We start from the raw sequence: 26,998 nt of genomic DNA on the forward strand, positions 1-26,998 counted from the left end.
GCCTTCCTTTCTGACTGTTTAGGCTGTAAGAGCATTCAGTTATTTGGGTAGGTTAGAGAAATTGGGATTGGTCTACTTTGGTGGGGAAAAGAAGGTTGACAAGATTCGTTAGTGTTCAAAATCATGAGCAGTCTGAACAGAGTAAGTAGGGAAAATATTTGTTTTCATTTGTAGAAGAATTGAGAACAAGATGGCACAGATTACATCCTGAATTTGATAAAAATTACTTCGAGCTGTTCTGTGTGCCTGTGTTCATACGAGCTTTGTTCTTTATATCTTGAAAGAACATATACATGTGCTGAGCCTGTTGCAACTCAGTAAAATAGGTTACAGCCATGAGATAATGGGAACTGCAGATGCTGGAGATTCCAAGATAATAAAATGTGAGGCTGGATGAACACAGCAGGCCAAGCAGCATCTCAGGAGCACAAAAGCTGACGTTTTGGGCCTAGACCCTTCATCAGAGAGGGGGATGGGGGGAGGGAACTGGAATAAATAGGGAGAGAGGGGGAGGCGGACCGAAGATGGAGAGTAAAGAAGATAGGTGGAGAGAGTGTAGGTGGGGAGGTAGGGAGGGGATAGGTCAGTCCAGGGAAGAAGGACAGGTCAAGGAGGTGGGATGAGGTTAGTAGGTAGCTGGGGGTGCGGCTTGGGGTGGGAGGAAGGGATGGGTGAGAGGAAGAACCGGTTAGGGAGGCAGAGACAGGTTGGACTGGTTTTGGGATGCAGTGGGTGGGGGGGAAGAGCTGGGCTGGTTGTGTGGTGCAGTGGGGGGAGGGGATGAACTGGGCTGGTTTAGGGATGCAGTAGGGGAAGGGGAGATTTTGAAACTGGTGAAGTCCACATTGATACCATATGGCTGAAGGGTTCCCAGGCGGAATATGAGTTGCTGTTCCTGCAACCTTCGGGTGGCATCATTGTGGCAGTGCAGGAGGCCCATGATGGACATGTCATCAAGAGAATGGGAGGGGGAGTGGAAATGGTTTGCGACTGGGAGGTGCAGTAGTTTGTTGCGAACTGAACGGAGGTGTTCTGCAAAGCGGTCCCCAAGCCTCCGCTTGGTTTCCCCAATGTAGAGGAAGCCGCACCGGGTACAGTGGATGCAGTATACCACATTGGCAGATGTGCAGGTGAACCTCTGCTTAATGTGGAATGTCATCTTGGGGCCTGGGATGGGGGTGAGGGAGGAGGTGTGGGGACAAGTGTAGCATTTCCTGCGGTTGCAGGGGAAGGTGCCGGGTGTGGTGGGGTTGGAGGGCAGTGTGGAGCGAACAAGGGAGTCACGGAGAGAGTGGTCTCTCCGGAAAGCAGACAGGGGAGGGGATGGAAAAATGTCTTGGGTGGTGGGGTCGGATTGTAAATGGCGGAAGTGTCGGAGGATAATGCGTTGTATCCGGAGGTTGGTAGGGTGGTGTGTGAGAACGAGGGGGATCCTCTTGGGGCGGTTGTGGCGGGGGCGGGGTGTGAGGGATGTGTCGCGGGAAATGCGGGAGACGCGGTCAAGGGTGTTCTCGATCACCGTGGGGGGAAAGTTGCGGTCCTTAAAGAACTTAGCCATCTGGGATGTGTGGGAGTGGAATGTCTTATCGTGGGAGCAGATGCGGCGGAGGCGGAGGAATTGGGAATAGGGGATGGAATTTTTGCAGGAGGGTGGGTGGGAGGAGGTGTATTCTAGGTAGCTGTGGGAGTCGGTGGGCTTGAAATGGACATCAGTTACAAGCTGGTTGCCTGAGATGGAGACTGAGAGGTCCAGGAAGGTGAGGGATGTGCTGGAGATGGCCCAGGTGAACTGAAGGTTGGGGTGGAAGGTGTTGGTGAAGTGGATGAACTGTTCGAGCTCCTCTGGGGAACAAGAGGTGGCGCTGATACAGTCATCAATGTACCGGAGGAAGAGGTGGGGTTTGGGGCCTGTGTAGGTGCGGAAGAGGGACTGTTCCACGTAACCTACAAAGAGGCAGGCATAGCTGGGGCCCATGCGGGTGCCCATGGCCACCCCCTTAGTCTGTAGGAAGTGGGAGGAGTCAAAAGAGAAGTTGTTGCGTGTGAGGACGAGTTCAGCTAGGCGGATGAGAGTGTCGGTGGAGGGGGCCTGGTCGGGCCTGCGGGACAGGAAGAGGCGGAGGGCCTTGAGGCCATCTCCATGCCACAGCCATCTCTGGTTCATTTCTCAAGGCTAGGCTTTGACCAATCCATGTCAACCTGCCTGGCTTAAAACTTAAAACAATTCCTGGGAGTTAACTGCCAGTCATCAACAAACTGGTAAAACCTTTACCAATCAAATTTCACTCGGCAAACAATGAGCATACTCTTCTTGTACAATGTAAATACAGTTTGCGATTTACTATTTCTTGTTAATTATCCTGAGAAATGCAAGACCGTGCAACCATCTTCGGTGAAATGTGTTGTTTTTAAGCAGTACCTGAACTCTATATGATGAAGTGGGATATACATTTGATGTAATTAATGAAATAATCAGTGGTGGAAGCAGATTTGGTCATGTGTTTCCAAAAGGAATTGGATCATTATTTCAGTGATAATGGGAACTGCAGATGCTGGAGAATCCAAGATAACAAAGTGTGAAGCTGGATGAACACAGCAGGCCAAGCAGCATCTCAGGGGCACAAAAGCTGATGTTTCAGGCCTAGACCCTTCATCAGAAAAGCTTTTCTGATGAAGAGCCTAGGCCCGAAACGTCGGCTTTTGTGCTCCTGAGATGCTGCTTGGCCTGCTGTGTTCATCCAGCTTCACACCTTGTTATCTTGGATCATTGTTTGAAGCTTGACTGTTGGAGAAAATAAGCTAATCCCAGTCAATTGCACTACAGCAATTTAACTTTACAATGAATGCTGTTTTCATTGATAAACCTCTTGTTCTTTCCTAGATGTATGACTACAGTCTAGACATGTGGAGTTTGGGCTGTATGTTGGCCAGCATGATCTTCAGGAAGGAGCCCTTTTTCCACGGGCACGACAATTATGATCAGGTGAAAGTCCATCAATTATGTTCCATCAAACCAGCTGGAGAGAGAGCTCTCTGCATCAAACTGATACTCTTTACCTCAGGGTTACAACTCTGCCCCTTGTTCTGCCCATTTCCCTGTGAGCCTTAATTAGTGTGAAAGGATCATTATTGCGCTGTATTTTGTGATGCTAGTAATTCTTGGATGTGCCAGACAGTTGCATAAAAGGTGAAAATCCTGGTGGTGCCCAGCAGTTCATGCTGTGTATCTTTATGGTTCTCTATCTTGCTGTTGCATGCTGATTGAATAAGCAATTCTGCTTCCTCCTCCTACCTTATCATATGTGCACACATCCAAACCCACTCAGTCAGCAAAACATACCCACCTTTTTATTTCTTCCTGATACCACTAATTCATCTGAAATGACAGATTCGCTATAGAACAATGCACCATTGAAGCCGGCCCTTCAACCTATTATGTTTGTGCTAGCTCATTCCTTGTAACTACGTCGAAAGTCACACAACACCAGGTTGTAAACAGGTTTATTTGAAATCATAGGCTTTCTGAGTGCTGCTCTTTTGTCATGTGAAAGTTCAAATTGTGATTTCGAAAGGTTGAGGATGTCGGCCTGGGTGGGTTGCTCTTCAGAGAGTCTGTATGGACTCAATGGGCCGAATGGCCTGTTTTCATGCTTGTAAATTTAAATAGATTCCTGACAATTATACTCGGATTAGTAAAGACAAATCCAGCCCCACACTTTGTTAAATATCGTTTTTTATTAGCAATGTGCTGTTTTACCTGCAAAACACGTGCATACAGCCCCAGATTTTCTGTTTCTGCTTTGGAGCTGTACCATTTTTATTTATACTGGCTTTCCTCATTCTTACAATCAAAATGTCATATTTTACACTTTGCTGCATCAAATTGTGTCTGTGTCCTTGTGAGGCCTGTTACTGAGCTCCTCACTGCGTGCTCCATTCGTGGATTCTGTGCTATCTGCCGACTTTGAAATGTTGCCCTGTAGAGCCATTCATGTATTGTTCACATGTTTCCAGCTGGTTAGAATTGCGAAGGTGCTGGGCACAGAAGATTTGTACGATTACATTGACAAATACAACATTGAACTAGACCCACGCTTCAATGACATCTTGGGCAGGTGAGTCCTTGCAGTCTTCTTTCTTTCTGTGTTTCTCTTTACTCCGTGAAAAGTGTTGGAAATATATTTGTGAGGGAATGGACCCCTTCCTCATCTTCAACCTCTACACTGATATCCTGAAAATAATGCAGAGGAGAACATGCTTCCGAATTGGGTCTGAAACCCAGAGCCTTTTCACACTGTATGTTCTGTTTAGATTGTATTAGTTTGTGGAGAGATTTTCGCTTTGTCCAAGTGGCTTTCACTCTTGCTAGCAACCCAGATGCCCTCAGCAAGGTATTCTGCAACTGTGCAGGGACTTGGGTTCGTGACCCAGGTTTGTCTGATCCCCGCGTTTATCCAGTACAGCTCATTTCCTCTAGTCTGCTTGAGCTGGGCTTCCATCACATAACCCCCCAACTGCTGTGACTGGAAATTCTGTTTGAGGAAGTTGCAATCAGTTAATATCACACCTAGACACTGAGGCAACTAATTTCATTGTAATCTAAGTTAACTGAGTCCTACCTATTTCACAAAAAGTTGTAGTTTAAATCTATCGCTCCTTCATCACTCATTAGCCTGAGAATCTCTAGGTCATGTTCAACTTTCAAGCAGAGACTTTTGTTATGAACGAGGAACAACAATGGGTCACACGGCCCCTCGAGCCTGTTCTGCCATTCAGTACAGTAATGGCTGATCTGACCTTAACCTCAGCTGTACCCTCTGCATAGTCTTTCATCCCCTCGGTAATCAAGAACCTATCTACCTCTGCATTAAAACTACTTAGAGATTCTGCATCCACTGCCTATTGAGGGAGGGAATTCCAAAGACACTCAACCCTCTGTGTGAGAGAAAGAAATGTTTCTGTTTTTAAACGGGTGAGCTCTTATTTTTAAACAATAACTCTAATTCTAGATTCTCCCATGAAGTGAAACATCATTTCCACATCCATCCATTCGAGTCCCCTAAGGATCTTATGTTTCCATTAAGTCATCTGAGTCTTCTAAACTCCGGAGGATACAGCCCCAGCCTGTCAAACCTTTCCTCATAAGGCAATCTGCTCATTCTGGGTATTAGTCGCATAAACCTTCTCTGAAGTGTTTCCGGAGCAATAACATCCTTCTGTCATTATGGTGACCAGTACTGTACACAGTATTCCAGATATGGTTCCACCAATGCTGTGTACATCTGCAGCAGAATCTCCCCACTCTTGTTGGTTAAGGGCTATCGGGGCCTGTGGAGAAAAGGCAGGAACATGGCGTTGAGCTGCAGATCTGTTGCAGTGGAATCGAATTGTGGGGAAAGAGCCTCAAGGCTGAGTGGTCACATCGCATTGTTGTAGGAAATGCATCCTATCAAGTGGACAAGTAGATTTGGCACAGTGAGTCTGACCCAAGTGTATTGCTCAGAGTCAGATGCTCACCCCACTGAAGCAACTTTTGTATTTACATTGTGCCTTTAATCCAGTAAAAAAAAATTCCAATTGTAAGGCTGTTAGTAAACAAAAATTCAACATTGAGTCCAAAATGGAGATATTGGAATGGGTGTCCAAAAACCTGGTGAAAAAGGCAGGTTTCATGATGATTCATAAAGGAGAAGTGGGGCGGGGTTGCATGGAAGGATCCAGCCGATAACATTTAGGAGTAGAAGTAGGCCATTCAGTGAGATCACGGCTGATGTAATAACATTCAACTCCGCTTTCCCTTACGGATTAAAAATCTCTCCATCTAAGCCTTGAATATATGTAATGACCCAGAGTCGATAGCCCTCTGCCATTTAGAATTTCACAGATTCAGAGAGAAGAAATTTCTCCTCATCTCTGTCATAAATGGGTGATCTCTTACTCTGAGATAATGCCCTCTGGTCCTAGACTCTACCACAAGGGAAAACAACTTCTTCACATGCCAAGTCCCTTAATATAATTTTATGTTTCAATAAAGTCGCCTCTTAATTTTCTAAGTTTTCACAGGTACTGGCGCACTCAGCACAACTCCTCACAAAATAGTCCCTCCATTCCTGGGATCAGCCTAGTGCACCTTCTCTGGACTGCTTCCAAAGCCATTGTATCTTTTCTTCAATAAAGGCCCAAAACTGTTCCCAGGATTCCAGCTGTAGCCTGACCAGTGACCTGTATAGATTTAACAAGACCCTCCCGACTTAAATACTCAGAGTTGTAAATCTGAAAGAAGTGACAGAAGTTGGGGAGGAGCAAGACTATAAGAGGGGTTCAGACATCCCTTAGCTCAATGGAAAAAGGTGGAGGGGAGCATTTACAGGGGCTTTCCTTGTTCCTGTGTGCTGTTAGCAGAAATCATGGAGAAAACCCTTCTCTTTCCCCCATCTTACACCAGTCCCCCTCACCTCCTGTAGTTTCTGGTGCTGCTGTCTGTTTTCCTGGGAGCTGGTCACATGTAGTTATCAGAACCAAGCATGGATAGCATGATCCCCAGCCCTATTCCTGCCTGTAGTTCGTACGGAACGTAGAAAGAACAGCACAGGAACAGGCCCTATGGTGCACCATATCTGCACCAACCTTAATGCCATTTTAAACTAATCCCACCTGCCTGTATATGGTCTGTATCCTGCTATTCCCTGCCTGTTTGTATGTCTATCTAAATGTCTCTTAATCTAAACATTGCTAAAGGGTCTGCTTCTACCACCTCTGGTGGCAATGTATTCCAGGTCCCCACGACCCTCTGTGCAAAAAAAAAGTACTTTTTTCCCCCCCCCCATGTGTGCTGTCGGTATAGAGACACCGAATAGGACTGAGGGAGAGGAAATCCTGGCTTAAACTTCTGTTCCTGGAGACATTTAAGTGATAGTCAACCTGAGAGACAGTATAAACTGACCTCCTACTTTTGGCCCAAAAACAGCTTTGCTTTTTCTGAAGGAGGGTTCTGACCCAAAATGTCAACTTTCCTGCTCCTCTGATGCTGCCTGGCCTGCTGTGTTCCTGCAGCTCCACACTGTGTTATCGCTGGCTCCAGCATCAGCAGTTCTTACTGTCTCTTTTTTGTTTTTCATGTGCTGGTTTTAGAGGAACTGTTGGTATGGATGGTTTTGCATGTCTTTTTCACAATCACTTTTGCTCCATTTAACCTGACAGAAATAGATAGCTAAAATTGAATTTGCTGGAGAAACTCAGCAGGTCTGGCAGCATCTGTGGAGAGGGAAATGGTGTTAATATTTCCAGTCCAGTCACACTTAAGAGCATTCCCTTGAAGAAAGGTCACTGGACCTCAAATGTTAACTCTGCTTTCTCAACACAGATGCTGCCAGACATGAGTTTTTCCAGCAACTTCTGCTTTTGTTTCAGATTTCCAGCATCCACAGTTCTTTGTTTTTTGGTTATATGTACATTACCTGGAACAGTAACTCCCTGCTGAAACAGTGTCATTATCAGCAGTTCCCAAGAACTGTCATAGAACATAGAACATGGAACACTACAGTGCAGGACAGGCCCTTCGGACCTCAATGTTGCGCCGACCTGTGAAACCAATCTGAAGCCCATCTAACCTACACTATTCCATTATCATCCATATGTTTATCCAATGACCATTTAAATACCCTTAAACTTGGCGAGTCTACTACTGCTGCAGGCAGGGCATTCCACGCCCTTACTACTCTCTGAGTAAAGAACCTACATCTGACATCTGTCCTATATCTATCACCCCTCAATTTAAAGCTATGTCCCCTCGTGCTAGCCATCACTTCGATGTTGTGGCCATGTCAGAGACATGGAGAGAGCAGGGTCATGAATGGATGTTGCAGGTTCCAGGGTTTGGAACTTTCATTAAGGTCAGGGAAGGTTGTAAAAGAGGGGGAGGTGTGGCTTTGTTAGTCAAGGACAGTATAACGGTGGCTGAAAGAACTTTTGATGAGGACTCATCTACTGAGGTGGTATGGGCTGAGGTCAGAAACAGGAGAGGAGAGGTCACTGCTGGGAGTTTTTTATAGGCCTCCGCAAAGTTCCAGGGATGTGGAGGAGAGGATCGGCAAAACTGTTCTGGGCAGGAGTGAAAAGAACAGGGTCGTCATTATGGGAGACTTTAACTTCTCCAACATTGACTGGAAATGCTATAACTGTAGTATGTCGGAGGGATCAGTTTTTGTCCAATGTGCGCAGGAGGGTTTCCTGACTCAGTATGCCGAAGGGCCGACAAGAGGGGAGGCCACACTGGATCTGGTACTTGGTAATGAACCAGGCCAGGTGTTTGATTTAGTGGTGGGTGAGCACTTTGGAGAGAGTGACCATAATTCGGTTATGTTTAGTTTAGCGATGGAAAGAGATAGGAACATGCCAGAGGGCAAGAGTTATAGATGGGGGAAGGGCAATTATAATGCAATTAGGCAAGGCTTAGGTGGCAAAGAATGGGTTAGCAAAATGCAGGGACTGGGGACAATCGAAATGTGGAGCTTGTTTAAGGAACAGATATTGCGTGTCCTTGATGGGCATGTCCCTGTCAGGCAGGGAGGAAGCGAGAAGGTAAGGGAACCGTGGCTTACTAAAGAAATTGTATCTCTTGTTAAGCGGAAGAGGGAGGCTTATGTGACGATAAGACGAGATGGTTCAGATGAGGCGATGGAGAGTTACAGATTAGCTTTCTATAGGTATGTGAGGAATTAGAGGATGCCTAGGGTAGGAATCGGGCCAGTCAAAGACTGAAGTGGGAAGTTGTGTGTGGACCTTGTGGAGATTGGAGAGGTGCTAAACGAATATTTCCCATCTATTTTCACTGAGGAAAAGGAGAATATTGTAGAGGAGATGACTGAGTTACATGCTACTGGAATTGAAAGGATTAAGGTTAGTAAGGAGGAGGTGTTATCAATTCTAGAAGGTGTGAAGGTAGATAAATCCCCTGGGCCAGATGGGATTTTTCCGAGGATTGTCTGGGAAGCTAGGGAGGAGGTGGCGGAGCCTTTGGCCTTGATCTTTGAGTCCTCATTGTTTACAGGTTTAGTGCCAGAGGACTGGAGGATTGCAAATGTTATGCCCTTGTTCAAGAAGGCAGTAGGGATGACCCAGGTAATTATAGACCAGTGAGCCTTACGTCTGTTGTAGGAAAAAATTTGGAAAGGATTATAAGAGATAGGATTTATAATCATCTACCAAGCAACAATTTGATTGGAGGTAGTCAGCATGGATTCGTCAAGGGCAGGTTGTGTCTCACAAACCTCATTGAGTTTTTTGAGAAGGTGACCAAGCATGTGGATGAGGGAAGGGCAGTTGACGTGGTGTACATGGACTTCAGTAAAGCCTTTGATAAGGTTCCACATGGTAGGCTATTGGAGAAAATACAGAGGTGCGGGATTGAGGGAGATTTAGCAGTTTGGATTAGAAACTGGCTTTCTGTAAGAAAGCAACGAGTGGTGGTTGATGGAAAATATTCAGCCTGGAGTCCGGTTACTAATGGTGTGCCTCAGGGATCTGTTTTGGGATCACTGCTGTTTGTCATTTTTATAAATGACTTGGACACAGGCATAGGTGGATGGGTTAGTAAGTTTGCAGATGACACTAAAGTCGGTCGAGTGGTGGACAGTGTGGAAGAATGTTGCAGGTTGCACGGAGACTTGGATAAACTGCAGAATTGTGCCAAAAGGTGGCAAATGGAGTTTAATATGGATAAATGTGAGGTGATTCACTTTGGGAAGAATAATAGGAAGGCAGGATACTGGGTCAATGGAAAGATTTTTGGTGGTGTGGATGTGCAGCGGGATCTTGGTGTCCATGTGCATAGATCCCGGAAAGTTGCCACCCAGGTTGATAGTGCTGTTAAGAAGGCTTACGGTGTGTTAGGTTTTATTGGTAGAGGGATTGAGTTCCGGAGCCGTGATGTCATGCTGCAACTGTACAAAATGGCCGCACTTGGAGTATTGTGTACAGTTCTGGTCACCGCATTATAAGAAGGATGTGGAAGCTTTGGAAAGGGTGCAGAGGAGATTTACCAGGATGTTGCCTGGTATTGAGGGAAGGTCTTTGAGGAAAGGCTGAGGGACTTGAGGCTGTTTTCGTTAGAGAGAAGGTGGTTAAGAGGCGACTTAATAGAGACATACAAGATGATCACAGGATTAGATAGGGTGGACAGTGAGAGGCTTTTTCAGAGGATGATGATGTCAGCTTGTACAAGGGGGCATAGCTACACATTGAAGGGTGATAGATTTAAGACTGCTGTCAGAGGCAGGTTCTTTACTCAGCATGGTAAGGGCGTGGTATGCCCTGCCTGCCAATGTAGTTAACTCAGCCACATTAGGGACACTTAAACAGTCCTTGGATAAGCATATGGATGATGATGGGATAGTATAGGGGGATGGGCTTAGATTAGTTCACAGGTCAGCGCAACATCGAGGGCCGAGGGGCCTGTTCTGCGCTGTATTGTTCTATGTTCTATGTTCTATCACCATCCGAGGAAAAAGCCTCTCACTGTCCACCCTATCTAATCCTCTGGTCATCTTGTATGTCTCTATTAAGTCGCCTCTTAACCACCTTCTCTCCAATGAAAACAGCCTCAAGTCCCTCAGCCTTTCCTCAAGACCTTCCCTCCATACCAGGCAACATCCTAGTAAATCTCCTCTGCATCCTTTCCACTGCTTCCACATCCTTCCTATAATGCGGCAACCAGAACTGTACGCAATACTCCAAGTGCGGCCACACCAGAATTTTGTACAGCTGTAACATGACCTCATGGCTCCGAAACTCAATCCTTCTACCAATAAAACCTAACACACCATACACCACGTAACAACCCTAGCAACCTGGGTGGCAATTTGCAGGGATCTGTGTACATGGATACCGAGATCTCTCTGCTCATCCACACTACCAAGAATCTTGCCATTAGCCCTGTACTCTGTATTCCCGTTACTCCTTCCAAAGTGAATCATCTCTCACTTTTCCGCATTAAACTCCATTTACCACCTCTCAGCCCAGTTCTGCAGCTTATCTATGTCCCTCTGTAATCTGCAACATGCTTCCGCACTATCTACAACTCCACCGACTTTAGTGTCATCCACAAATTTACTAACCCATCCTTCTATGCCCTCATCCAGGTCATTTATAAAAATGACAAACAGCAGTGGCCCCAAAACAGATCCTTGTTGCACACCAGTAGTAACTGAACTCCAGGATGTACATTTCCCATCAACCACTCTACCTTCTTATAGCTATCCAATTTCTGATTCAAACTGCTAAACCACCCTCAATCCTATGCCTCCGTATTTTCTGCAATACCCTACCGTGGGGAACCTTATCAAGTGCTTTACTGAAATCCATATACACCACATCAACTGCTTTACCTACATTCACCTGTTTGGTCACCTCAAAGAAATCAGTAAGGTTTCTGAGGCATGATCTACCCTTCGCTAAACCGTGTTGACTATCCCTAATCAAATTATTCCTTTCTGGATGATTATAAATCCTATCTCTTATGATCCTGTCCAACACTTTACCCACAACTGAAGTAAGGCTCACTGGTCTATAATTACCAGGGTTGTCTCTACTCTCCTTCTTGAACAAGGGGATATTTGCTATCGTCCAGTCATCTGGCACTATTCCTGCAGACAATGACAACATAAAGATCAAAGCCAAAGGCTCTGCGATCTCCTCCCTAGCTTCCCAGAGAATCCTCGGAAAAATCCCATCCAGCCCAGGGAACTTATCTATTTTCACACCTTCCAGAATTGCTAATACGTGCTCCTTACGAACCTCAACCCCATCTAGTCTAATAGCTGTATCTCAGTATCCTCCTCGACAACATTGTCTTTTTCCTTCATGAATACTGACGAAAAATATTCATTTAGTGCTTCTTCTATCTCTTTTGGACTCCACACACAACTTCCCACTACTGTCCATGACTGGCCCTAATCTTACTCTCGTCATTCTTTTATTCCTGACATACCTGTAGAAAGCTTTAGCATTTTCCTTGATCCTACCTGCCAAAGACTTCTCATGTCCCCTCCTGGCTCTTCTTAGCTCTCTCTTTAGGTCCTTCCTGGCTAACTTGTAACTCTCAAGTGCTCTAACTGAACCATCATGCCTCATCTTTACACAAGCCTCCCTCTTCCGCTTGACAAGAGTTTCAACTTCTTTAGTAAACCACGGTTCCCTCACTCCACCACTTCCTCCCTGCCTGACGGGTACAAACTGATCAAGGACATGCAGCAGCTGTTGCTTGAACAAGCTGCACATTTCAACTGTGCCCTGCCCCTGCAGTTTCCTTCCCCATCCTATGCATCCTAAATCTTGCCTAATCGCCTCATAATTGCCTTTTCCCCCAAGGATTGGATAAATGTCATGGATTTCCATCCCTTGAGAGCATTTCTCATGTATAAGTCAACCTCTACTTTGTAGCCTGAATGTTTGATCTTAAACTTGTGGCAGTGCTGCAAATGAGTGCAGCGCCGCAGTGCACCTCTTGGTGGTGATGCTGAGCTGTTAGAGCCCAGATGTAGCCGTAAGAAAACAGGCCTGGTGTACAATGCAGAGACAAGGCCATTCAGCCCTTCTGGTGTGATGTGCTACTTAAAGGTGGAAGAGCATATTTTAACCAAATTTTTGATCATTCACCCTCTAAACACCCCTCATGAGCAGGTCTATGTGTTAATTTGGCTTAGGTCTTGACAGGGGCTTATTTCTGGCTTTAATTCTAGACTCTGTCCTTCAGTTGAGATGCTGCCATTTCTGGTTGAAGATGACACTGTAGTGTAGTTTTAGAGGTCTGCAGCATGGAACCAGTCCCTTTTGGCCCAACTTGTCCATACCGGCCAATTTTCACAATTAAACTAATCCCATTTGCCTGTGTTTGGTCCATATCTCTCCATTCCCACCCCATCCACGTACCTGTGTAACGGTTTCTTACTGATGAAATTGCACTCGCTTCCACCACTACCTCTGGCAGCATGATCCAGACGCTCACCACCCTCTGTGAAAGGATTGCTCCTCTGGATCCATTTGTACCTCGCCTGTCTCACCTTAAACCTACTGCTCTAGTTTTAGACTCCCCTAACGTGGGGAAAGGCTGTTGGCTCTCTCCCTTATCTATGCCTCTTGTAGTAATTCCCTCCCTCAGTTGCATTTTTCCTGCAATACTGCTGTCAAAAGGAGATTGACCAGTCGCATGTCACCGCGCTGTGCGCTGACTGTGCACTCATGGTGCTCCTGCGACCTTGTGTGCAAGCTGGCTGTAGTGCCTGCTCCTCACAATAACTTGGATATGGGATGAACAAAACTGGCACAGCAAGGTTGAACACTTTAACCCAGGTGCCTCACTCAGAGTCAGCGCCCCCACAGAAGGAACTTAAATTTATGTGCCACCTTTTGGTCACAGTGCGAATGACCCCAAGTGTGTAGGTCTGCCTCTGCAAGGTTGTTCTGCCATCACCTGTTAACCTGTGTCATCCCCTTTCGTCTCCAGGCATTCCCGGAAGAGGTGGGAACGTTTTGTGCACAGTGAAAACCAGCACTTGGTCAGTTCAGAGGCTCTGGACTTCTTGGACAAGTTACTCCGTTATGACCACCAAGCACGGCTTACGGCGAGAGAGGCCATGGATCATCCCTACTTCTGTATGTCACCCCCCAAAATTGAACAGGGCTGAGTGAGGGGAGGGCAGTAACATGGTGCATCTGTGGGAGGATGAAATATGAGAAAAAGCTGGAATCCATGACTGTCTGTCTCTTATATTTACTCACTTGTTGTGGTTTTGTTGCTTGTTGCTGATTTGTGTCTTGAAGTGGACCCAGTTCTCCTCCTGAATCCATGTCGCATTGTAAAGCATCACAGGGTGCAGGGTTAGAGGGTACTGTTCCTCGAGTCTGCTGTATCATGCAGGAAGACCATGACTGATTTTACAGCCCTCACCTCCACTTTCCTGTTCTCTCCCTTCATGACCCAGTGTCTTCTCAACATCAACCTCAACCTACCAACCAAGAACCAGAGAACACAGATTTAAGGTGATTGGCAGAAGAAACCAGTTCGATCAAGGTTTTCTGAGGAAATTGGATAATAATCTGAAAAGGAACAAAGTGCAGGGTTCCAGGGAAACGTAGCGCAAAGTAAATGGCATATAAGTGTCTGTTCCTTGCTGAGAGCAGCTAGCGTTCTCTCTAAACTGTGCAGCTACTCCGAGGGTCCTCGGAAGCTGACGCTATTCCCAGGATTGCCTTCTGATTGTGTATATTGCTGCTGCACATAGATCTTGGACCAGGCTCCAGTCAGAAAATAAAACATAGTTCAACTGTAACTGGAAGCTCACCGTGTGATGGGTGAGATGGAGGGTGGGAGTGTGATGGGATACAGTCCAAAATGGAGACTGGGTAGGATTAATCCTGAGATCTGTCTTCCTACTCAGTGAAGCTATCAGGTGTTTATCCTTATTTTGCCAGTTGTGTGACCTTAGCGAAGATCAGGAAGCAGTATCGGTTTTGAATAAATGTTTGCAGATTGAACAAAAGTTTGACAAACCACAAAGCTATCCCAAGCACAGGGGGAATTAACAGGTATCTGAGAAGGAGGCCCATCATGTCTGCACCATCTCTCTGAGCATGTTACTCAGTGCTATTTTCCTGCTATCTCTCCATTTCCAGTTGAACCCCTTTCTGAAAGTGTTCATTGAACCTGCCTCTACTACACTCAAAGGTAGAACATTCCAAACCTTCACCACTCAGTGTGACAAAGCTTTTGATCATCGCTTTTGCTTGCTTTAACCAATTATATTAAACCTTCCTGCATTATCTTTGCACGAATGGGAACAGCTTCTGTACAGTCTGTTCTGGTCAGCCGCCGATGATTTTAAATTATTTGATTAAATCTCCTCTGCAAGGAGAACAGTCCGGACTTCTCCCATATAAATCGACCAGTGAAATTCCTCATCCCTGGAGCCATTTTCATAAATATCTACTGCTCCTTCTCCAAAGTGTTTATGCCCTTCCTAAAGTGCAGCACTGAGCTCTGAACCCCACTCGGTCGAGGCCGGAGCATTGTCTGATATAAATTTAATATAGCTGCCTTCCTCTTGGACTCTGTGTCTCTATTAATAAAGTCTGGGTTATTGTGTGCTTTGCTAATCACTAGTCCTGCCAACGTTTAATTACTTAATCAGACAAGTGCTGATTGCTGTGCTCCCTGCACCCCCATTACAATCCGAGATCCGTGGAGCTGGATTAGGTCCTTTAGCCCTTCATATCTGCTTTGCCATTTCGTAAGATCATGGGTGATCTCGTTAGTCAGAGCTCTACTTTCTGTGTGCCCACTGCAACCTTTCGCTCGTTCATCTGTTAAAAATCTGTTCAACTCAGCCTTGAATTTATTCAGTTACCAAATTGGGACAGTGTAGAAGGCCGTACAGTTCATTATACTTTCCAAATGAGCAGACAGTTAAGAGTGTACGAATTATGACCAAGTGTAGCCCATACATTCCCTTAAGCGAGCTCCACCATTCAGTAAAATCCTGATTGATCTGTTTATTTGCATTCCTGCCCATTGAACATAGAACAGCACAGGCCATTCGGCCCACAGTGTGGTGCCAAACATTTACCCTAAACCTAAGGTCTATCTAACCTCCACCCCTACCTTATACTATCATCCATATGCCTGTCTAATAGCCGCTTAAATGCCCCAATGAGGCCGACTCAACTATCCTCTCCAGCAATGCGTTCCACGCCCTGACCCCTCTCTGAGTAAAGAACCTACCTCTGACGTCTCACCGATATCTACCTCGACTCACTTTAAAACTATGTCCCCTCATAATAGCTAGCTCCACCCGAGGGAAAGTCTCAAGCTGTCTACTCTATCTATACCTCTGATCATTTTGTACACCTCTATCAAGTCACCTCTCATCCTTTGTGTTTCTAAAGAGAAAAGCCCTAGCTCTCTCAACCTTTCCTCGTAAGACCTTCCCTCCATTCCAGGCAACATCCTGGTAAATCTGCTCTGCACCTTTTCCAATGCTTGCACATCTTTCCTGTAATGAGGTGACCAGAACTGGTCACAATACTCCGCATGTGGCTGAACCAGGTTTCCTGACCTTTCACCCTTTGCTTATCAATAATCTATCTGCCTCAGTCATCAGAATATTGAAAGGTTCGATTCAATTCCCTACAGTGTGGAAACAGGCCCATCGGCCCAACAAGTCCACACCGCCCCTTGGAGCATCCCACCCAGACCCATCCCCCTATAACCCACACACCCCTGAACACTATGGGTAATTTAGCATGGCCAATCCACCTAGCTTTGGACTGTGGGAGGAAACAGGAGCACCCGGAGGAAACCCACGCAGACACGGGGAGAATGTGCAAACTCCACACAGACTCCACACCCGAGGCTGGAATCGAACCCGGGTCCCTGCTGCTGTGAGGCTGCAGTGCAAACCACTGAGCCACTGTGCCGCCCCAAGACTAAATAAATGTGAGGTACTGCATTTTGGGAAGGCAAACCAGGACAGGACTTGTACAGTTAATGGTATGGCCCTGGGGAGTGTTGTTGAACAAAAAACCCTTAGGGTACAGGTATGTAGTTCCTTAAAAATGGAGTTGCAGATAGACAGGGAGGTGAAGAAGGCATTTGGCGCGCTTGCCTTCATTGATCAGAACATTGAGTATAGGATTTGGGATGTCATGTTGTGGCTATGCAGGACATTGGTGAGGCCCCTTTTAGAATACTGCTTACAAATCTGGTTGTTCTTCCATAGAAAAAATGTTGTTAAACTTGAGAGGGTGCATACAAGGATGTTGCTGGGACTGGAGGGTTTGAATTATAGTGAGAGGCTGAGGAGGCTGAGCCTTTTAACCCTGGCACATCAGAGGCTGAGGGGTGACCTTATAGACATTTTATAAAATCATGAGGGGCATGGCTATTCACCCTATCCAAGGTCTTTTCCCTGGGGTGGGGGAAGTCCAAAACTAGACGGCACCGGTTTAAGATGAGAGGGGCAAGATTTGAAACGGACTTAAGGGGCAACTTTTTCACACAGAGGATGGTATATGTATGGAGTGAGCTGCCAGGGGAAGTGCGGAAGCTGGTACAGTTACAACATTTAAAAGGCACATGGATGGGGATGTGAATAGGAACGTTTGGAGGGATACGGGCCAAATGCTGGCAAGTGGGTTCTGGTCAGATTGGGATGTCTGGTCGGTGTGGGTGAATTAGACAGAAGGGTGCTATACCACCAGCGTATTTTTAAGCTTTAGAATTATAAACACACAAATATGTAGAAAATTGGAGCAGTGATAAGCCATTTGACCTTTCGAGCCTGCTCTGAGATACAATATGATCGAGGCTGATAATCTTACTCAGTACGCTGTTCGCGTTTTCTCCCTTTAGCCCTAACAATTACACCTGACTCTTCCTTGAAAACATTCAACGTTTTGGCCTCAACTGCGTTCTGTGGCAGAGAATTCCACAGGCTCCCCACAACAAATTTCTCCTCGTCTCAGTCCTAAATAGCCTACTTTGTATCCCTAGGCTGTGGTCCCCCTAGTCATCAGGAGCATGCTCCTTGTGTTCACCCTGTCTAGTCATGTTTATGTTTTTATGTTTCTATCAAATACCCCATCATTCATCCAAACTCCAGTGAACATAGTCTGAGCTGATCTAGTCTGTCTTTGTACATCAGTCCTACCATTCCAGGAAACAGTCTAGTAAACATCTGCTTCACCCCCTCCATAGGCAGAACTATCCTCAGATAAGGAGACCAGAACTGCATGTAATACTCCTGGTGTGGTCTCACCGACACGTCCCGTACTCGAATCCTCAACATGCCATTTGCTGTCTTAACTGCTGTCTAATTGCATGTTTATCTTCAACACATGGTTATATAAAGACATGGAGGGGTCGCTGTATTTTCCCTCTTTCCCAATTGATAATCCACCTTAGGGTGGAAGGGTCTAGGCCCAAAACATCAGCTTTCCTGCCCCTAAGATGCTGCTTGGCCTGCTGTATTCATCCAGCCCCACACTGTGTTATCTGTGATAATCCACTTTTTCTGTTTTTACTGTCAAAGTCTATAATGTCACATTTATCCATGTTATTCTGCATCTGCCATGTCTTTACTCACTCACTCAACTTACCCAAATTTTACTGAAGCATTTCTGCATCCTCCTCACAGCTCACCCTCCCAGCCAGGTTTGTATCAGGTGCAAACATGCGGATATTATATTTAGGTCCTTCACCTAAACCATTAATGTATTGTATCCTTTTTTACGATCTATCAACAGAAATGCAAATACCAACTTCCACGCTTTCTTTTGTTTAAAGTAGGAACTTCTCTTGTTACAACTCGCAGACTAGAAAAATAAAAGTTACATTAGGCTCAGCAGGTTGAAAGGTATCATTTGCAGACTGTGCTCTGTGTAGGGCAGCTGGTGTTTGTGCAGATAAGTAAATTGGTGGTTTGGAGGTTTGTGCGCTCGCTTTCTCCAACACCACAGCTTCCGATATGTGTTCAGTGCCTTCCCAAGCGAATGTTTTTCATTTTTCTTATTAGAACATAGAACTGTGCAGCACAGGAGCAGACCCTTCAGCCCACCATGTCTGTGCCAACCATGATGCCAATCTAAACTAGTCCCATATGCCTACACATAGTTCATATCCCTCTATTCTCTGCCCCCTCATACACCTGTCAAAATGTCTCTGCAAAATCCTGACGAAGGGTTTCAGCCCAAAACATTTACTTTCCTGCTTCTTGGATGCTGTCTGACCTTGTGCTTTTCCAGCTCCACATGTATTGACTTAAGCTTCCAGCAAATATAGTCGTTACTGTCTCCAAAGTGTCTCTTTAAACTTTGCCAACGTATCTGTTGCTACCACATTCCCCGGCAGCATGTTTGAGGTGCCTCCCTCTCTCTCTCTGTGTTTTTAAAAAAACTTCCTTCGCACATCTCCTTTTAAACTTTTCCCCTCAAATAGTGTCCGACTATCCACCCTATCCATGCCCTTCATGATTTTAAAAACTTACTTCTTTCAGGTCATCTTTCAGCCTTTGACACTCTAGCCTGCCGTTGCAGCTAATACATTCCAATACAAGCAACATCCTGGTAAACCTCTTCAGCACTCTCTCCAAAGCCTCCACATCCTTCAGATAGTGAGACAACCAGAAATGTGTACATACTCAAAATGTGGCCTGGCCAAAGTTTCATGCAGCTGCAATATGCCTTGCCAATTTTTACATTCAGTGCCCTGACCAATGAAGGTAAGCATGCTGCATGCCTTCTCTATCACCTTCTCCACTTATGTTGCCACTTCCAGGGAGCCTTGGATTTGCACTCCTAGGTCCTTCGTGCATCTGACCTCCCAAGCCTCAGCCTCCCAGGAGTCGGTGGGGTGTTTGCCCTCTTCAGGGAGGCTTTAGAGAAATCCCTAAAAGCACTTCCACTGTCCTCCTGGGAGCCTCTTGCCGTGACCAAGCTCTAAGTTGCGCAGTTGCTTCAGGAGTTTGGTGTTGGATACATGAACTGCGCATCACTCCTGGGGAGCTGGTTTGGAATTTAATTGTGCACCAGTGTTGGGTGGATTGGCTTTGAACAAGATGCTGCAATTGGACCATCTTGTCACCAGATTTCGAGGATCTGGTGAATACACGGCTGGTACTCTCCTGGCTTTGAAATGCCTGCTGTAGATTGTCCAAATCTCTCTATAATCAGAAGAATGCAGAAGGCCTATCCCCATAAATTGCCGCTCCTCATAACCCCTTAGCCTGTGACTAATTTAAAGTCTGTTGCCTCCTTAAATTTGTTACATATCCCTGCATTCTATGGTAATGAATTCCACAGATTCATGACCTCTTCAGAGAAGCCATTTCTCTCTGTTTTGTGTCTGTTACTCTTTATTCTAAAGCTATGACTGCTTGTTCGAGATTGCCCCACACGAGGAACCATCATCTTTGTCTACTTTGTCAATCCCCCTCTGCATCTTTATACACCTCAAGTATATCTCCTCTCATTCTTCTAAACTCTAGTGACCTTGGGCCTAAACAGCTTATCAACATCTTGTCAATGCTTGCCATAAATTCTGAGTAGAACACAACTCTTTAACAAAAACCGAAATTGCCCCTGTTCCAAGGGACATTGGATTCAATGTTAACTCTGCTTTCTCTTCACAGATGCTGCCAGACCTGCTGAGTTTTGATTTTTAGCAATTTTGGTTTTTGTTTCACATCGCCAGCATCCCCAGCTCTCCTCTTTTATCTCTTTATTGTCTAACACTCTACAAAAAGTGGTGACGCTGGCTATTGACTTTTATTTTTCTTTATTTGTTCACGGGATGAGGACGTTGCTGACTAATTAGTCGCCCATCCCTAATTGCCCAGAGGGCAGTTCTGAGTCAGCAGCATTGCTGTGGGTCTAGACTCACATGTAGGCCAGACCAGGTAAGGATGGCAGTGTCCTTCCCTAAAGGACATTGGTGAATCAGGTGGGTTTTTCCCCGACAATCGGCATGGTCATCATTAGATTGTTAATTCCAATTTTTTTTAAATTCGAGTCAAATTCCACCATCTGCCATTGTGGGATTTGAACTCAGGTCCCCAGAACATTATCTGGGTCTGTGGATTAACAGACAAGCGATAATACCACTAGGCCATCACTTCCCCTGAAAGTGTTTAGGACTGAGATCGATTGATTTGTTTTTTTGCTTCATGGTGTGTGAAGGGCTGTAGAACAGAGGCACACAGATACAATCAAGTTGTAGATCATCCATGATCTTGTTGAATGGAGGGGCATGCTCAAAGGTGCTGAGTGTGCAGTCTTCTGCTGCTCTTGGAGACAGCAAATGTTTGTTGTGTTTAATTTAAATCTGTCTCCTCCACAGATCCAGTCGTGAAAGATCAGGTGCGAATGGGTTCCACAGCGAGTATGTCGTCCAGTAGCACCCCAGTCAGCTCTGCCAGTCTGATATCAGGTAAGCACGTTCACCCGTTGATTTTGAAGAGTGAAAAGATTGACAGGGGCAACCGTGTGCTGTAGGGGTTTATGTGACTGGACAGAGATCTGTGCTGATGCTATGGGGACAGTACCTTCCAAAGCTTGGTCTGTAGATTAGCCCCTCAAGCGTCAATCCGACATGAGTTTTAAACGTGGTGAGGGGTTTCTGCCTCCATCACCCATTGGCCGTGAACTTCAGATCTCCGTCATCCCCTGGGTGAGGACGTTCTCCTCCAATCCCCTCAAATCATTCTTACCAATTACTTCAAATCTATGAACCCTGGTTATTGACTTCACTACTAATGAAAATAAACTTTCCTGTCCTTTCTATCCAAACCCCTAAGTTCGATCCAGCACATCCAATCTTACCCCATTGCTAAAATTATCAGTTCATGCGGTATTATCTAAATCCTTTCTGTGCGCTTACAGATGTGCATACTTATGTGATCGCATCTTTCATATAATCAACGTTATATGCCATACTCTAGCTGTGGTCTAACCACTGTTGCTGTATGCAGCTTGAGCATAACTTTCTGCTGTTGCACTTGAGACCTTGTGCAAAAAAGCAAAGTGTCTCTTAAACCACCTCCACCACTTTATCTTTACTAAGATATGGTGCCCGGACCTGCTCGCAGTACTCCGAGTGGGATTTAACTTCTGCATCCTTGTACTCTTGCCCCGAGGCCAGCATTCCATTAGCTTCCATGATTGTTTGTGACATTTTAAAGATCTACGTGCCTGAACTCTCAAATCTTTGCAGACTTCACTGTATTTAACTTCATTCCATCTGTAAAGTACCCTGATCTATATTTTTTTCAGACCAAAATGAATAAACTTTTACTTGATTATATTGAACTCTATCTCCCACAGTTCTGCCCAAAAGGATGTTGATAGACTGTCATCTACACTGTCTTCAATGCTGCCTGACTGAAAGCATTAGCAAATTTGAATATATGACTTTCTATCCTGTTATCCAATTTGTTAATAGAAAATGTGAATAATTGAGACCTGAATACAGATCCTAGTGGGACACAACTGGTCACAACCTACCCATTACTTTGTCACCTGCCACTCAATCAATTTCCCAGCCATGTCAGTAATTTGCTCTCAAATCCATGGGCAAGTGTTCAGTTACCCCATCCTTGATTATAGAACAATTTCCCCACCACAGATGTCAGGCTAACTGCTAGTCCGTAATTCCTTGGTTTTTCCTCTTTCATATTTGCTGAAAAGCAGAGTAATATGCAATTCTCCAGTCTAGAGAGATGACTCCTCCTCCACCTAGGGAAGTCTGAAAGGTTTTAGTTAGAGCACCCACAATGTGCTCCCCTTCTTTATTTAACATCCTCGATGGAAATCATCCTGGGAATTTCTTGTTCTTTAATTCTATTCATTTCCTCGTTACTGATGTTTTACTTGCGTTGATCTGGAGGAAGGTATAGATGGTCTGATCAGCAAGTTTGCTGATGACACTAAGATTGGTGGAGTAGCAGATAGTGAAGGGGACTGTCAGAGATTACAGCAGAATATAGATAGACTGGAGAGTTGGGCAGATAAATGGCAGATGGAGTTCAATCCAGGCAAATGCGAGGTGATGCATTTTGGAAGATCCAATTCAAGAGTGAACATTGTGGTAAATAGAAAAGCCCTGGGGAAAATTGATGCACAGAGAGATCTGGGTGTTCAGGTCCATGGTACCCTGAAGGTGGCAACGCATGCTTTCATTCATCAGACGGGGTATTGAATATAAGAGTTGGCAGGTCATGTTACAGTTGTGTAGGACTTTGGTTTGATCACATTTGGAATACTGCATACAGTTCTGGTCGCCACATTTCCAAAAGGATGTGGATGCTTTGGAGAGGGTGCAGAGGAGGTTCACCAGGATGTTGCCTGGTATGGAGGGTGCTAGCTATGAAGAGAGGTTGAGTAGATTAGGATTATTTTCATTAGAAAGACGGAGATTGATGGGGGGACCTGATTGAGGTCTACAAAATCATGAGGGGTATAGACAGGGTGGATAGCAAGAAGCTTTTTCCCTCCAGAGTGGGGAACTCAATTACTAGGGGTCATGAGTTCAAAGTGAGAGGAGGAAAGTTTAAGGCAGATATGTGTGGAAAGCTCTTTACGCAGAGGGTGGTAAGTGCCTGGAACATGTTGCCAGCGGAGGTAGTAGAGGCGGGCACGATAGCGTCATTAAGATGTATCTAGACAGATACATGAACGGGCAGGGAGCAGAGGGATACAGATCCTTGGAAAATAGGTGCTGCAGATGCTGGACGTCTAGGCCCGAAATGTCAGCTTTTGTGCTTCTAAGACGCTGCTTGGCCTGTTGTGTTCATCCAGCCCCACACTTTGTCATCTTGGAAAATAGCTGATAGGTTTAGTTGGAGGATCTGGATCAGTGCAGGCTTGGAGGGCCGAAGGGCCTATTCCTCTGCTGTAATTTTTTTTTTTCTTTGTTCTTAATTTCATTTCATCTCTGTTTTCAATCCACTGTTAATTTCCGTGGGACTTCCAGCAAGATATCCTCAGTTTCTGCTGTAAATTCTGGGGCAGAGTCATTGTTCAATATGTCTGCCATTTCCCCATAGTCACTGACAACCTCACCACTTTCAGTCTTTTAGTAGGTCAACATTGCTTCTGACCACCTGCTTTCCTTTTTATGGAACTGTAAAATTTCTTCTTAGTGATTTTGCTGTCCAAGGCAAGCTTCCTTTCGTAATTCCTTTTGGGAGCTCTTGCAAGTTGCTTTATGGCCCTGACCTGGTCTTTGTATCTTTCCCATTCAGTAGGATCAGTGCTGTTTTCTGCATCTTTTAAAAAAAATCTGTTTTAGTTTGATGCTGCCCCTTATCCCTTTAATTGTCGATAGCTGTTTTTTTTTATTCAGTGAAATGGAGCTTTTCCCTCTAAGGGGTGTAAGCTGTTAGTGTGTTGTATTAAATCTTGCTTTCAGCAGTCTCCGCTTTCCCTCCGTTGTTTTGCCCAGTAGCACATTTTCCCATCTTGTTACAGACAGCCTCACCTAAATCTAAAAGTCTTGTAGCTGGTTTATATGTTTCGCTTTCAAATGCTACATTAAACTTGATCAGGTTATGATTGCTATTTGATCAATGTTCACGCATAATTAGGTTAGTAGCTTATCACTAAATCCAACATTGCTTGTCTCTTTATTGCATCCAGGACACATTGCTGTTGGAAACTATTGTAGACACGTTGCAGAAATTCACAACCTTTCTGACAAGTGCTTGTCTGTCTCTCCCAAACTATGTTAAACTAAATATCCTCCATTAATATTACCCTGGCTTTTCTACACATTTTGCTTAATTTCTGCAATGATACAGTCTTGTAATCCGAGCTGCTACCAGGGGTTCCGGATGCCACCTCTTACAGTTTAAGATTCTTTACTGTCCCTCAGTTCCACAAATATGGTCTCTGCTGAATGCTTTGCCCTCACCATGTCCTCCCTCACCAGAAGCAATTTTGTTTCTAATTAGTAAGAACACTCCACCCCTCTGCCATTTTCCCTGCCCATCCTGGTATAATTAGTTCCCAGTTCCTGACCATCCTGTGGCTATGTCTCAGTAATGGCTGCTATTTCATAATCTCCAATTTGAATTTGTGCCTACAGCTCATTTAGTTTATTCCATATGCTCTGTGTATTTGTATAGCAAACCCTTATTTGGCCAGACACTGTAACCTGTCCCTCAGCACTGATGCTTTATTCACCTGTTTATTATTTCTCTTTTCCAGTTTAATCAATACACTTCTTACAGATTTTCCATTACCTGCCGTACCTGTAGTAAGAGTCCTGGCTGTTTCTCTGCTCTCTGTCATGTCACTTGATTTTGAAACTGTATTGACATTGCCAAGCCCCTGCCACCTCCTTTACTAGTTTAAATTTTGACCACCCTTTTTTAATTCATTTGTGGGATGTGGGTGTCGCTGGCTGATCAGCATTTATTTATACAGTTGCCCTTGAAAAGGTGGTGGTGAGCTGCCTTCTTGAATCACTGCAGTCCACCAGCCCCATTCTGCTGGGACAGTGGTCCCAGATCAGTTCAGGTGAAGCTCATCCCAGTTTTTCAGTTCCCTCTTGTCCCGATAACAATGCCGCTTCCCATACCACTCCTTTAACCACACATTTACTTCCCTAATTTCCATATCTCTCTGCCAATTTGCACATAGATTGGGTAATAATCCAGAGATTATAACCGTTCAGGTTCTGTTCTTTAATTTTGCACCTAATTCCTGATAATGCAGAAACTCTTCCCTATGTCATTGGGTCACAATAACTGGATCCTCCCCTCCCACTCCAGTATCATTTCGAGCCAGTTTAAAAACTCCCTTACCATCACAGGCAGTACACTATGTGGGACTCTCGATCCTACTCATAAAGGATGCTCTTTGTCCCTTTAAGTGTTGAGTTCCCTACCATTAACACTTCTTTTGTTTTGATCTCCTCACTTGAATGGCCTCCTGACCTACAATGCCATGCTGAAGTGTGACCATCCTCCCTCCAGTACTTTCCCTCATCTGCCCAGGGAACAAGTACCTCATTCATATCAGCCGAGCTCAAGGGCTGAGGCTCCTGCAGCACCACCTCTGGAGCCTACCTCCCTCGCAGTCAGACTCTCCTGTCCTGATCACTGCTACAATTTGAAGTACTTAACTTCAAAGGTGATTGCTGCCTGAAACACAGTATTCAGATAACTGTGCCCCTGCCTGATGTGTCGCAGTGTTTAAAGCTCAGACTTCAGCTCATCAACTCCGAGTTAGAGTTCCTCAGGCAGCCAGCACTTGCTCCAGGTATGGTCTCTGTGAACCACAATGGGGTCCATCAGCTCCCACATCATGCAGGTACAACACGTGGTCTGAACCTGCACCTCCGAATTATTTAATTAGCTTTTAATTTACATTTTTAAACTTCCTACTGGTTTTTAATCTGTAGGATATTTCTCTGATTTACCTGCAACTATGGTTTCTAATTCCAAACAGCTGTCACATAATTCATCGAATCATCTTGATGCAAGCTGTATGTGTGCTGGCTGTTAGCAAGAGGTATTCAATTAAACCCTGTCTCCTGACCATTCCCTACAGCATCCCTAGCTTGTACTGCTCCAGCAAAAAGTTTCTGGTTTCTCCTTTTGAAAGTTTCTATTGAAGCAGCTTCTGGTGACCTTTCAGGCAGTACGTTCCAAATCACAATAACTTACTGCAACAGAACATTTGTTCAACAGAAAAAATTCTTCTCTTGCTTGCTGTTTTGCCAGCTGAGTTACATCCCCTCGAGTTACCTGCCTTCCTGTGGGTGAAGATATTTAATTTCTTATTTATTCCATTAAATGTCCTCCAACAAAACATTAAACAAACATAATTTGGCCCTGTAATACATGCTGTCTCTCCCTGGTCATTTCATATTTATTGAACAGGTCAGCTAGTGTGTTGCTCATGACAAATGTTAGGCAATGATATTAGTCTAATTGTGTCACCTTTCCCAATTTCTCTTTCTGACCCTTCATCATGACTCGCTGCCAGACCAGTCTGTGTCACATTTATAAAATAGCAGAATGCCCCAAGGTGCTTCCCTGAACTCTGTTCTCACCCTTCCCTCCGTTGTCCCAGCTGGAGAGATGTATCACGCAGGAGACAGATACAGGGTCACAGTCCAAAGGATTCCTGTCAATTATTCTGTAGGAAAATAATATATTTTCTTCAAATGTTTTCCCCAACCTCTCTGTTTCTCTACATGTCCCTGTTACCTAAAACCCTGCAATTTGTATCTCTCTTGCCAATAGCCCTGCCACACTCGCTGTGTTACTGATTGGCCCTATCGATCTCACCAATCTCTGTCTGTGCTCTAAATTTAATATAAGTTTTTAAAATGTGTTGCCAGGACCTGCCGGACTGTGCTCTGAGAGGTCTGAAGGTTGCTGTTTTGTCATGGTGCTGAGATTCTTGCCCATAACCTGGCTGTCTTTTTCTCTTGCCTTCTGCT

The 26,998-nt window shown here is 45.0% G+C and overlaps 1 protein-coding gene across 5 annotated transcripts in view; it reads left to right on the top strand.

Annotated features, from left to right (window-relative positions):
* Nucleotides 1-26,998, top strand: part of zgc:86598 (STKc_CK2_alpha domain-containing protein) — an 86,961-nt gene that overhangs the window by 59,146 nt on the left and 817 nt on the right. For all 5 annotated transcript variants that reach the window (XM_048523797.2, XM_048523790.2, XM_048523804.2 and 2 more), the window contains exons 9-12: nucleotides 2,882-2,983; nucleotides 4,015-4,115; nucleotides 13,502-13,650; nucleotides 20,888-20,977. In XM_048523797.2, coding sequence (XP_048379754.1) covers nucleotides 2,882-2,983; nucleotides 4,015-4,115; nucleotides 13,502-13,650; nucleotides 20,888-20,977 — 442 coding nt within the window. The remainder of the gene's footprint in view (nucleotides 1-2,881; nucleotides 2,984-4,014; nucleotides 4,116-13,501; nucleotides 13,651-20,887; nucleotides 20,978-26,998) is intronic.

This window comes from Stegostoma tigrinum, chromosome 2 (genome assembly GCF_030684315.1).
Source record: "Stegostoma tigrinum isolate sSteTig4 chromosome 2, sSteTig4.hap1, whole genome shotgun sequence".
NCBI classification, from domain to species: domain Eukaryota; kingdom Metazoa; phylum Chordata; class Chondrichthyes; order Orectolobiformes; family Stegostomatidae; genus Stegostoma; species Stegostoma tigrinum.